The 13006-nt window shown below is 39.7% G+C and overlaps 5 protein-coding genes and 1 long non-coding RNA gene across 6 annotated transcripts in view; 3 read left to right on the forward strand and 3 right to left on the reverse strand.

Moving 5' to 3' along the window:
* The window catches only part of LOC108606706 (potential E3 ubiquitin-protein ligase ariadne-1), an 11854-nt gene extending 7586 nt beyond the window's left edge, over positions 1 to 4268 (reverse strand). Inside the window, exons 1-7 of the mRNA XM_033294415.1 lie at positions 4168 to 4268; positions 2496 to 2881; positions 1140 to 1304; positions 1004 to 1060; positions 286 to 935; positions 96 to 219; positions 7 to 27 (exon numbers count right to left, since the gene is read on the reverse strand). Coding sequence (XP_033150306.1) covers positions 7 to 27; positions 96 to 219; positions 286 to 935; positions 1004 to 1060; positions 1140 to 1304; positions 2496 to 2714 — 1236 coding nt within the window. The 5' untranslated portion in view covers positions 2715 to 2881; positions 4168 to 4268. The remainder of the gene's footprint in view (positions 1 to 6; positions 28 to 95; positions 220 to 285; positions 936 to 1003; positions 1061 to 1139; positions 1305 to 2495; positions 2882 to 4167) is intronic.
* Positions 4269 to 5483: 1215 nt separating this feature from the next.
* On the reverse strand, positions 5484 to 6428 carry LOC108606709. Its single transcript, XR_001915473.2, has 3 exons — positions 6273 to 6428; positions 6157 to 6176; positions 5484 to 5942 (listed from the first exon to the last, which is right to left on the reverse strand). It is a non-coding gene; the product is annotated as an uncharacterized LOC108606709 (long non-coding RNA).
* A 659-nt stretch (positions 6429 to 7087) lies between these two features.
* On the forward strand, positions 7088 to 7595 carry LOC108606707 (enhancer of yellow 2 transcription factor). The gene has a single exon (XM_017997086.2). The coding sequence runs from the start codon at positions 7174 to 7176 to the stop codon at positions 7492 to 7494; it is 321 nt and encodes a 106-aa protein (XP_017852575.1). The 5' UTR covers positions 7088 to 7173; the 3' UTR covers positions 7495 to 7595.
* Positions 7596 to 7733: 138 nt separating this feature from the next.
* Positions 7734 to 9954, reverse strand: LOC108606705 (transcription factor grauzone). The gene is made up of 4 exons (XM_017997080.1): positions 9774 to 9954; positions 8750 to 9711; positions 8298 to 8682; positions 7734 to 8240 (listed from the first exon to the last, which is right to left on the reverse strand). The coding sequence occupies exons 1-4, from the start codon at positions 9879 to 9881 to the stop codon at positions 7929 to 7931; spliced, it is 1767 nt and encodes a 588-aa protein (XP_017852569.1). The 5' UTR covers positions 9882 to 9954; the 3' UTR covers positions 7734 to 7928.
* A 97-nt stretch (positions 9955 to 10051) lies between these two features.
* Positions 10052 to 10438, forward strand: LOC108606708. Its single transcript, XM_017997087.1, has one exon. It carries the CDS (start codon positions 10132 to 10134, stop codon positions 10354 to 10356), a length of 225 nt encoding a protein of 74 aa, XP_017852576.1. The 5' UTR covers positions 10052 to 10131; the 3' UTR covers positions 10357 to 10438.
* Positions 10439 to 12027: 1589 nt separating this feature from the next.
* Positions 12028 to 12560, forward strand: LOC108606641 (glycine-rich cell wall structural protein). The gene is made up of 2 exons (XM_017996940.1): positions 12028 to 12090; positions 12152 to 12560. Exons 1-2 carry the CDS (start codon positions 12079 to 12081, stop codon positions 12470 to 12472), a joined length of 333 nt encoding a protein of 110 aa, XP_017852429.1. The 5' UTR covers positions 12028 to 12078; the 3' UTR covers positions 12473 to 12560.
* Positions 12561 to 13006: the final 446 nt, after the last annotated feature.

The following is a 13006-nucleotide window of genomic DNA, read 5'->3' on the forward strand; positions in this document are numbered from 1 at the left end:
ATCGACAGCCTTTTTCAAGAATTGCACCTAAACCAGCAGAACAGAATAGCAAATTAGATTTTGAATTACATAGAGTTGAACGCTTGGGGACTTGCCTCGATCCACGACATGTTGTGCTGTTGCATTTCCTCCATCTTTTGCTTAACCGATGCATATAATTTATTTTCAAACTTCATCGATTGCATGTGGTTCATATAACGATTGTAGTAATGCAAATATCTGCAAATAGTTAATTTAAATTATTTGATTGATCGATTGATTGATCGATGGATCGTTGGATCGTACCTTGCCAACGAGGAGCGCAGTTTCTCCTGTGCATCGCGTGCTGCTTTTGCCTCGTCCTCGTCGTAGCGATTGCAATTGTACCAGGAGGAGCCGTGCGGCTCCCAGGAGCCCAAGCAGACCCAGCAAAAGTCATGTTTGCAATTTTGATTCTTGCAGACCATGTGATTGCAGCCGCCATCCTTCTCAATGGTCACACTGCAACGGGGACACTCTTTGGTATTGGCCGCAATCCAATTGGACGTCTCTGAATCATCGTCGCACTTCTTGATCCACTTCTTCAGCCAGCGGCACTGCACCGGATCGTGCCAGTTCTCGCCGCAGGCAAAGCAAAACACATGGCTGCACTTGCAGCGCACGCAGCGGCACTCGGCGTACGGCACTTTGACCGCATAGGTGCAATCAACGGACGGACACCAGCGCAGCAGCTGATTGCACTCGACAAAACTATTGGTGATTAGCTGCTGATATTTGACTTTAACCCGTGCATCGGGCACCAGCTTTGTAACGGTCACATCATCCACCAATATATCACAGCCGTGCGCGGCGCACGATATGGTCTGGCCCAGTCCCTCTGTAACGATTTTCGTTGTGAGATACTCGCGCCAGCAGGCCAAGCAGAAGCGATGCCCACACTCCAAGCCAGTCATGGACTGCAAAATAAACACACACACATAAACGAAAATAAATAATATTTGCTTGCTTTGCATTCTCCACTTACATCTGGCGGCAACAATGAGAAACAAATCTCGCAGTCTTCACACTGGCTCCGCGTAGTCTGCGCATTCAAATGGGACGAAACAAAGTTGGAAACATAGAGTAAGAAAAGCTTGGAGTAGCGAAGGCCAAACACTCACCTTTTGCTGCACCGCCTCGGCTGGTTTATTAAATGGATTTATAACGTGTGCGCATTTGAAGAACTCTTCTATATTATCATCACTGCCATCAAAGTATTTCTCCAAGAGCTTTTCCTTGTCCCACTTGAAGTGATTCAGCAGTATTCTTATTGTGGGCGTGGAGAGCTAAAGTCAAACAAAGAAAATATTCATGAGTGGCTGCAAGTATTACAAGCGATATATTCATATATACATATATATATGTATATGCATGGATAGATACTAAACAGTAAAGCTTCGCTAAAGCAAGAGCCTATTTATTTGCTTAAGAATGTCAACTCAAATTATTGGCATAGCATATTTTTATTTGATTTTTAATAATATATTAAATCATTTTATGCAGCGCATCCTTGTACCTACGATAGCGACAAGAGCTACCAACTGCAAGCTGCATTCAAAAATTGAGTGAAACTGCTTTAGAAGTGGATGAGCAGCCAATGTCCAATGATGAGTCAGCAAGTCAGACGGTAGCTTAGGCTCAGCGTCAAGCTGGTCAAGCTTACAACGAAGCTCAGCAGCAAAAGATCAAGTGGCCAGCAAACAGCGAAGCAGCCATTAGTGCATGACGTTTGGCTTCTGTTGTCACAGGTGTTTCTTGTGGGCCCACTTAAGAGCCCAGAGGAAGCGAAGCGAGATTATTGAAGACTCCTCCATGAACATGAACTTTATGAAGCTGCCAAGCAGCCGCGGCTAATAAGCGGTATGCCCTTACTTTAAGAAAAAACCTGTAGCCACAAGCGGTCAATCAATTCAAATAGCTTCTGCCACAGCAAAGAGAAAGTTGGAGCCTTAACAGCACTAAACTTGGCGACACATAAAATAGCAAAACAGTGCTGTTAAAAAATACTTGTTTTTGAATCGAGCAAACAAAACTGAAAATCAATTAAATAGAGAGTTTGCAGAATTTTGTTGACCTACATAAATAGCATAAGCAAATGGCTATTAGAAAATATTTCATTTATAAGAAGTTCTGTACATTAGAAAAACTTTAGCTGGCATTTGTAGATAAGCTTGACTGTATATACATATATACATATGTATTTTTATATATGCCTGCAATTGCAGCTTATTTACATTATGTGCATGTAGCTGATGGCAACAAACTGTGCTGACCTTCAATATGTGCCAAGATTAGAGCCAATCGTCCACCTCACACACACACACACACACACGGTCTCATGTAGAGAAAGCGAGTGTGTAAAAATAATGCCAAATAATTGTGTGCGCCGCACTCGCCTCGCTTATCAGTTGTATGATAAACCTTTTTTGTTGTTCTGACTAGAGTTATGTGGAACTAGAGCTATGTATATGACTCACCTTTAGCACACGATTAACCTCATCAATTATCTCGCGCTGATGTTGGACTATTTCGTCTGTGGTTAGCACCTTATATTGATAATCATCAGCGTCCAGCGACCGTTCGGTTGTACTGGGCATATCCACTTCCATGGCAAAATCATCGTCACCATCGTCGCCCGATGAGACATTGCCGGAGTCGACATTGTCCATGAAGTCATTGTCGTTATCCGAGTCCATAGCTGTGGCCTGTTAAGCACGACTTGGAGAGTTATGTTTTGTTTAACTTTGGCGCTCCAACAACCAACTGATACTTAGTTGTTGTTGTTGCTGATTTTCTTGTTGTTGTTGTTTGCTGTTTTGTTGTTGTTGCTATTGCGCTGTTCCGAATCAAACCGAATTTTGAACTAGTTGAAAAAAAAAAAACAAAACAATATTTCCGTACATTTTGGTTTCAGTTTAAGACAAGAGCACACACACACACATTAATCTCAGCATAATTGCTACACTCATATATATGCCTGCGCTAGTGTGTATACATTGAAACGAATGTAGACAACAAACGACGTCACTTGACCTTCGTTGTTGCTGGGACTCTGCAGCAAACAAAAAAAAAAAAAAAAAATCCCATCTGCTTTCAAACAAGCACATAAAACTAGTCATTGGCACGCATTTTTACACATGCACATACTACGTATTTGTTTATTATTACACACTGCACACAACTTAAGCGCGCACGCACACAGACACATGTAACAAAAACGCAATTTGTTTAATTTTTATGTAATTTTATATGTACACACCTATGCATATATGCATGTGTATACTGCTCGTGAGTCAAAACAGCTGTGCAAATATTGCAATTACAGCTGTTAATGCAAAAAATTTCTATTGGAAAGAGCTCTGTTAAATAACAGCAGTGCTCCCAATAAGAGCGAACTAGTTCCCCACTGCTGTTTATGCACCTGCAAATGGTTGCATTGTTGCTATTGTTATTGATGTTGGCTTTGACATATAATTGTTCTTGTTGTTGTTGTTATGCAGCGCATGCACAATAGCGTTAAGCCTCATTTTATATTATGTACACACTTTTTAAACTTTTTTCTGATGACTGCCAAAAATAGACACTAAACTGTTAACTCCACTGCTCTTCGTTATTTACTTTGTCTTTGTTTTAGCTTGTATCTGCATATGTATGTGTGTTTGCGTGCATGTATATATTTTGGTTCGAACTGCTGCAAAATTAAAACGCCATAAATATAAAAAAAAAAGAGTCCGAGTGAATGAGACTACAGTGCCACAATGGGCACAACACAATAACACAGGGGAGTCTAACAAACACGTCAATGCATATATGTATGTATGAACGTATTCGTAAATACACACACACACATTTGCATATATACATGCATATATAGAGATTTCAGTATTATGGTTACATGCACACATGCAAATGTATGAACCAATATGTATATGTTTTGTTTCGTTCCAATTGTATTACATTATTTTTTAAGTCGTATATCTAATGCATTTTTATTATTTCTCAGCAAATGGGCTTAGAAACTATGCGAGCTCAACATCCAATCACTAGAATTATACACAACTAAGTTTATGTAGTTCACGTCAATATGTATGACACAAAATCAAGGCAACACCAACACACTCACACGCATACAAATGTACACACACTCACAATCACAACAGCTGCAGCAACAGCTAAGTTTTCTTCGAAGTTTTTCAGCGTTTCTTTTAACGCACTGCACTTGCAACTATTTAGCAGTATATTAATGCGAATTTTTCATACTTTTATTTACTTATTATTCTAATTGTAATGATATTGCGACGCGACGCTTATTCCACGCTAACGAAAATTTTGGCTCTCTTAGCACTTTATTCATTTGAGTACTCTTTTGGCTCATATGAGTGCTCTCTTTTGCTCATATGAGCTTCAACTTATCTGTTACTTGTCACAAGTACTATGAACCAGTGCACGACACGACTGTTAAGGCTTTAATCAAGTATATTTTTAGCTCCATGATATCTAATCTTATTAAAACATATATCTATCCATAATTCGAATATTAATTAGGCTGCCATGCATTTATTTTATGTGTGCGCTTGCTGTTACAGATACTGTTCACAAGTAGATTTGGCGCCAGTCGCAGATATTTTAACAGTTGCTCTTTGGGAACTGATAATAACATACATATTCACTATGTTGCTGTTGCTACATAATGTTACCATTGCATTAATGAAACATATATTGTCCATCGAGAATTTTGAGTTGTAACCTCAGTTACTTTTCAATTAAGTAATGTAAGACTTAAATACGTTGTTAAACACATTTTCTTATAAGGCTCATGATTGCACACTGCTGATATAGAATAATTTGCCTTATTACAACTTTTTTTTTATTATTATAAGGCTCATAATTGTACACTGCTGATATAAAATAATTTGCCTTATTACTAGAGCGTTACAAATATGCTCTTAAACTTATATTTAAGCAACATAATTAACTTTTGTAAACGAATCAAACAGAAATACCTGCAAAACTTTACAAAATTTATTTAAAGTGTTCGCCTTTGAATTCAACATGCAAAAGCGCGCATTGTTATCGTGCCTGCTAGGTACGAGCGCAGCCAACTTCACGTTGTCCCAAATTTGTACTTAAACGGAAATATTATAAGCCAGCACAAAATGGCGGATAAACAGAAATGGCAGGAAGAATCAGCAATGTGCTACTTATTTACTGATATCTTTATTACGTCTCTTATAAATCTATGAGACTATATCCATCTCATTCTTTCATTCCATGCATGTGACCTTAGCAATAATATTAACATTCAGCTGTGCGCCGTTGGGTTAAATGTCAGTATAGTGCTCTCTCTCGGATCCATAAAAAAAGCAGTCAAGAGCAGATATCGTTTTCCAAAGAATGTGTCGGTTGTTAAAATAAAAAACTTTTTTATGTTTCACTTAACTAAGAAGTCTTTATTTGAATGTAAATATTAAGGCTCGTATGACGTTACAATATATAATTTTTTAAATTCCAGCAGGCTCGTAAAACGTTGCACTTATATTAAAAAATGTTTTTTTTTTTATTGTAACATTATACAAGCCTAATTCTTTTTCTTAATATAATAATAAAAACTGTCCTAGATTGGTGTTTAAAACGTTCACTTTCCCTATTCTGTTCCTAAGTTGCCTTGGCTTTATTTTTGTCCTTTTCTATTTAGTTTTTTCCCGCTCTAATTCGTGCTATTGACCGTATGACAGAGACCACCCGATTATAACACATCTGCATTTTAAAAAATCAAAATTGTCCATAATTATTTTTAATAGTCTTTGATTGCTTAAAACGCAGGTACGCTACAGCTGTTTTCAGCTTTACTAAGCGATCGCTTAAACCGATTAATAAAGCTAATTTCAACCCCTTACTTTACCCTTTTGATGACCGCCAACAACCTGAAAGATAAAGAAGGAAAATAGAGCATTATTTATGCAACGTGTCACTTTCAAAATTTTTAGAATTCCAGCAGTTATAATATTATGCAGTCGCGCGCGCACACACACATACACACAAGCATTACTGCTTGAGAGTACAGTTCCACCATTTTGAAATTGTGATTTCTTAAGATCATGTAGGTATATGATTCTCTTCCGGCAAGGAAGAACTTACACACACTGCATTAAATACAACTGAAAGTAAATGGAAAAAATAAGTAATTTAACTATTGACTCACAATAAATATATGTGATGCACATATTGTATATATCCGTACATGAGATACTTACCGTTGGATTTGTGACTGTACCACTCAATTCTTATTAATCACTTTTTAGAAAGGCTTTTTAGATTAGTAGTCTTTTTAATTCAACACTAAAGAACCAAAGCGCGTTATTTAACAAAAAAAATAACTGTGTGCATGCAAGTATTGACAAAATAAAAACTTGTGTGTATGTGTGTGTGAGTGAATAATATAGCGGCAAAATAAAAATATTTAAAAAGAACGTCTGTTCATGCCTTTCTCTCCTATCTTTCTGTCCCACTAAAAACTAAAGCGGTTGGAGCTGACCCGAAATCGACACTTCTTGATAATTTTGTCGATGTGCTATTCGATAACCGAACCTCAAAAGTCATCGGCTAGAAAGAGCACCTACTATTTATTAAATGATTTACGATATATTTTAAGCAACGATCTTTGTAACATTTTAACACAGTAGTACTCCTTATATTTGTTTTACATTGCTGAATATTGTTTAGCTAAAAAGTAAATTGATTTATTTTGTTCTAATAGACAGTGGCTGTATGTACAAAATTAAATAAATTTAAATACCGAAACAATTTTTTTTATGATTATTTACTTTTTGTTGTTGTAAATAAACAAATTGTTGTCTGTTGTTTAAATTAAAGTGGCTACATACATAATTATTTTGGTTTTATTCTTTGAGCTCAGCTTAGAAATTTAAATTAACAGCGGCAGTTCGCTGCAAATTTTAACAGCAATGTTGTTCTTATTAACAGAGTCAGTTCGTCAGTTAACAGCAATGTTATTGCTATGCTGTAAAAGTAGCTGTTCATCGATTAATTCTTACTGTTAAGAATAATCAATACGTAGGTGGTGCTGCATCGCTAAATGTGTATTCAATAAATAAAATATTGCAAGAACTGCAACAACTGAAAATTTCAGGAATAATGTCTTTGGCGAACGCGGTTGATCAATACACGATTCTGTCTGGTGACCGAGTAAAAATAAAAGATCTGCTATGCAACCGCCTAACTGAATGCGGCTGGAGGGATGAGGTGAGACTGCTCTGCCGCAACATATTGCTGGAGAAGGGTGGTAACAACAGCACCTCGGTGGAGCAAATGATATCTGAAGTGACTCCAAAGGCACGCACACTGGTACCAGATGCAGTGAAAAAAGAGCTGCTGATGAAAATACGCAGCATTTTGGCAGAGGCAGAGGATGAGGATGAGCCCCACGACGAAGAGGAGGAGGACGACGACAGCTAGCATTTAAAGCATTTGTATATTTAAGTTAATTAAGTACATTTATATATTTAAGTACACATGAAAGAAAAGCTTGCTCTCAATATTCTCCAATTAAATATATATATATGTATTTGGGTGTTGTGCTTGCATGTTTAAATCTATATATATGTTTACATACTATATCTATATAAATATATATGTGTCTACATACAATATCTATATAATATATGTGTCTACATAATATATCTAAACATACAATATACAATATGAAAAGCTTGCACTCAATATTCTCATCCAATTGAATAAATGTCTAAATACAATATCAATATATTCAATATACATATATATGTCTACATACACAACGCTTTGGTTAAGTAAATAAAATACCCTTTAGATTTAAGACTTAACGTGATGCTTGTTTTAGTTTAATACTTTATTGTTAAATGGAAATGCAATCAGACGGGACAGACAGAGCTGTTGCTCATAAACTCGTAGCTTACGCTAGTGACTACAGATTGCTGTGTATCATCCTCCTCCTGTGGTCTGGACTGTGGTTGCTGCTGCTCCTGCTGCTGCTGCTGTATGGCATCTTCTTCTCCTGGCACTGACGCTGACTTCGCTGCTGCGCTGGGCTGCGTGTATTTGCGCACCCATTCATTGGGATGCATTTTCTTCTTATGGTTATGCATGTTGGCATGGGACTTAAATGTGCGCGGACAAAAGGCACAAGAGTACAGATCAATGCCGGTATGTGTGGCCATATGCTCCTGCAAACAAATTGATAAACATTTCATTGAATTGCTTTGACTTAAGGATTAGCTCACCGCCAAGGCGCGTGGCAGCTTGAACTCCTTGCCACAGAGCGTGCAACTGTGCCGCTTGCCGGAGTGATGATAGCGCATATGGCTGCTTAGCGCCACACGCGATGCCTTCTCTGCACCACAGAGCACGCAGCGATATTTGTTGTTGCCCTCGCGATCGTCATGGCGCGCCATATGCTTGCGCAAGCTACGCTCGTCGCGCAGCCAGCGTGAGCAGAGACTGCACTGCACCTCGGCCACGGGACCCTCGGGATGCAGCGACTTTTTGTGTATAAGAAAGTTGGCCTTGGAGCGGAAGTTGACGCCGCAGATGTCGCAGATGACAGGCGTAAAGTCAGCGGTGTGCATGCGCTTTATATGTGCCGTTAGCTCCAATTTGGTGCGAAATCTACACGAGATAGAAAGAGAAAAATTGAGACGGCACTAGCTTATTACGGCTGGTGGTGTTAACTTACGTCTTGCTGCAGGTTTCGCAGGCTTCGGTGCGCTCAGTGCCTTTGTGGCCCTTGAAGTGCATGGTAAGTAAGAATTTCTTGGCAAATTTAGCTTGACAAATGGCACACTCGTGCACCAGCTCTTGTTGATCGGAGTGAAAGCGCAACATGTGCATATCCTGGCTATTGCGATTGAGAAAACTCTTGAGGCAGGGCTTGCAGCTGAAATACTGTGGATCCTTGTGATAATGCAAATGATCCACATAAAGCGTACGTTTTTTGTAACGATTATTACAGCATTCCATGTAACCAGTGCAATTATGCTCGGCTCGAAAATGCCGTTTGAGATCTATAAAATCCTTCAGCGGTGCTGTGCAAAGGCAACATACAAGCTTTACATTGGCCGCTATAAACTCGTCCATGTCCTTTACGCTGTGTCGTTTGGTGCGCGGTTGCACCAAAGATGTCTCTGTTTCATTGGGCGGCTGTTTGACTTTTGATTTGGTCTTGCGACCCTTGGGTCGACCACGTTTCGGTTTTGTTTTCGCTTTCGTTTTGACATTACTTTTGAGAAGACTCTCGGCACGCGCGACCACAAGCCTGGTCGCCTGTCTCGTTCTGCCCTTGGTGTAATTGCTCTCCAGCTCTGTGGCAATGCTATCCTGCTCTGGCTCCAGCTGTAATTCATGTCCACTACTAAAGCTACCACTGTCGTCATTTCCTGCTGCTTCTCTGTCATTTACATCGATTTCGGGCTCGCAGAGTATATGATCTTTTACGTCGTCATCAAATGCTAGCTTTGTTTCAATGGGTGACTCTGTATTCCATACTACAACCGCTGGCTCGGGAGGAGGCTCTGGTTCAGTTTTTAACAGCAGCGTTTGTTGCTTTGCTGCCACCATGGAGCAGAACTCATCGAATTCGGTGAGCAAGCGCCAGCATGTGGTGCACAATTTGCTAGAGACAGCATCATCCAAAGTTAACTGTATGAGAACAATAGATTCAGATTCCAACAGCCCAGTTTGTGTTTATTCATTAGACTTACCTGCAACTGTAAATACTTTGCTATAACCTTGGGCAGCTCAGGCTCAGAGCTGAATATGCATATGGCCACAGCATCTTTGAGATTGCACAGGCACAAACGGCATAACATTGTTGTTATTATTTGATTACAAGCTTTAAATACGCTATGTTGAAAATGTAAACAAACAAAGTTGGGGCATAAGTTTGCCAATTGCCCAATTAGCGCAGGTTGGCAGGCTCTGACAGCGATACATTTATCGAGAAAAGGCTAAAAATTGTGGCTAGGTTGACAGCACTGCTACTAATTCTAGAAGAAGAGCAATATTTGCAGCAAGTAAATTTTATTTGATCTACGAACTTCTTTTTGCGCTTGACACAAAATGCAAAAGAAACCGCTCAATGGAAGCAAACTGCTGGATAAGCTGCATCGTGGCGCTGTCTATGCCTGCATTGGCGTTACACTCTGGGGCACATATATGCTGGGCATGCGGTATTATCACTACTACACAGTTATAAGGCCGGACAAACAGCTGTCCGAGCAGCTAGCGGAGAAGCAATTGCTGGAGGAGGGCTCGCACGACAAGGCGAAGGAGCTGAAATATTAAAGCATTATTTATATCTACAGATGAAACGCATGTATTTCTATTACTATTTGTTAGGTGTAATAAATAATTGACAAATTTGTTATCACACCCAGTGTATCTAGCCTCTCGCTCGCACCAACAATGTTTGCTGTTGTGTAATGGGAAAACGTCAAAATGCGCTTGCCTTAGACCTTGGAGCAAATCGCTATTAATTGTTGTTATCATCTCTTCATGATTGGCATCGTGACAAGCCCCAAAACGGACAAACTGGGTAACTTCCGCTTGCCTCAGCTGCCTCAATATCAATTCAAACACAAACTACAACTGCAGCTGCTGCGGCTGCGGCTTTTGACGTGCATTAAACCCTCGGCAATATTGCTATTGCAATTTATTAACATTATTAATGAAAACAGTCAAAGACAATGGGCAACTATGCTTGCCCACCCACTTTTTGAAAACGCTTGTGAAAAACACGTTGCCTCATTCAACAATGTTGCCCATTGCCTCATTCATAGCTTAGCCCGATCAAGCAAACGATGATCTGACTGGCAAGGCGCCCATTACAATGCAGCAGTGTCTTTAGCGTAGAGACTCAGTCTCAAGGTCGTCTGTCTCGTTGGGGAGGGCTTCTCTGCCCCCTAGCGTAGCTGCTTGGTATTTTCATTTAATTCTCATTTTTTTTTTTTTTGCGCAGTCGTGCAGCTTGGATTATATTTTGATAAGTTTCTTAAGCATGATATGACAGCAATCTGACTGAAAAATTACTACTCAGCATCGGGCGGACAGACGTGACATATACCACGTAAATAAAAAATATTTGTTTGCGGATTGTCACAGCTTATTGCCTAAATTTTAAAAAATTTCATACCAGGCACATTTTGCTTGCATATCTTTTATTTTATTTAACTTTTCAGATTTATTGTTTACAAGCTATTATTATTTTTAGCATCTTATAGTCGAGCTAAGCCTGCGATTTAATCATTTTTTCTGCTGTTGTTGCTGGCAAGTTAATTAAAAATACGAGCAACAAATTTAAATGTTGCAAATGTGCAATTGTTTAATAAACAATTTCTGCATTTTCAATGAATTCCCACGGGGTTTGTGGCATTTGACTTGGCTACGCTACGCCCCGACTTATATGAATTGTAATTGAAACCACGCTGCAACATGTTGCATGTGGCTGCTGCACGTGTAACAATATAGCATGTCAAGTGAAAGCGTTATTCGATCTGCACATTTCAAATCTAATGCTTTGTGTGTGGAACGCATTAACTGTGTCACCAACGTATCTGTGGATCGTGTGGTTGAAGCCGAAGAAGAAGAGCAGACAATTGCGGTCGCTTCCGCCCGCACTGAAATATATTGCTTAAGCTTGGATCTTTACGCAAGTTCTAAGCTGCAAAAGCAAAAACGTTAGTTGCAACGCCCACTTTAGCGACTGGCCATTGGGGACCGACTGACACTGGGCCTCTGACCTTTTGCCAAGGAGGTGGGGTGCTGTGCATGGAATCTCAGCCGGCATAGACAATATTTGATTTCAGCGCCATGAGCCGTCATGCATTGAATGCAGCAACAATCGCTTTTGTTGTTGATGTTTAATTTTTTTTTTTTGCATAATTGCAAACTGTAGCACAATGCAACGCCGGCAACTATAAAAACGCTGCGCTGCTTGCCAATCAACAACAAAACAGTTTTAGCCACAAACGTGTTAACCAGCAACAGCAGCAGCAACAATCCTCAAACATGAAGTATCTGGTAAGGACGCAGCAACACATCTACAAAAGGATTAACCCCTCTAAACAAAGATCTCTTGCAGTGCATCTTTGTTTTATTTGCCATTTGCTTGGCCAATTGTCTGGCGGCTATTGCTGAGCCCGCAGTTGGAGCAGCGCCAGATGTGGAGCTGGATGGAGTTGTTGGCGAGAAGAAGACTGAGAAACGTGGAATTTACGGATTTGGTTACGGTCATTACGGACATGGCGGATATGGCGGCTATGGAGGACATGGCCATGCTTATGGCGGTTATGGCGGTTACGGTCCTTATTATGGCGGCTATGAATATGTGCATCATGCTGCTCCTTACTACGGACATCACGGCGTATATCCGTATCATCACGGTCACTATGGTTTCTATTAAACAGTAAAAACCAAGGCCACAAGCATCATTCTATCATTTAATCATGCGTTTAAAAGCGGCATTTTTTTTTTCTATCATACGCTTCAAATAAATTCCATATAAAGCTTAACCTTCATTTGTGCAGTCGAATAAGAATCGGACTAGGCGTTGCTTTTAAACTTATTCAAACTCTGGTTAGGTAGCTTGAAAATTAACAGTGTGGCTGCGTATGGACATTTTGAATTTGAATATTTGTAAATTCTGGTCACACAGCGCAATGTTGCGTTATTTCCTTCTCACTTGCACAGCTCGAACATCGGATCTCTCGCTCGCACGCTGCTGTTGTGGATGATACTTGTCGGTAATCTCCCAATTGGATCTTTGTTTACAGTGGATTGTTGTCATTTTTACGCTATTCTTAGTCGGAGACGGTTGTTCCTTAAGTGCGCCTTTGCTGTACGTCAAGCAAACGCAATAAAGTTTAGAAATTTAACTTAAAAAGACGCCAGAAAATTGGTGTGAACAGCTGTTGTTGCACTAGTGTTGGGTAATTTT

The sequence above is a fragment of the Drosophila busckii genome, chromosome X, assembly GCF_011750605.1.
Source record: "Drosophila busckii strain San Diego stock center, stock number 13000-0081.31 chromosome X, ASM1175060v1, whole genome shotgun sequence".
In the NCBI taxonomy this organism is placed as follows: Eukaryota; Metazoa; Arthropoda; class Insecta; order Diptera; family Drosophilidae; genus Drosophila; species Drosophila busckii.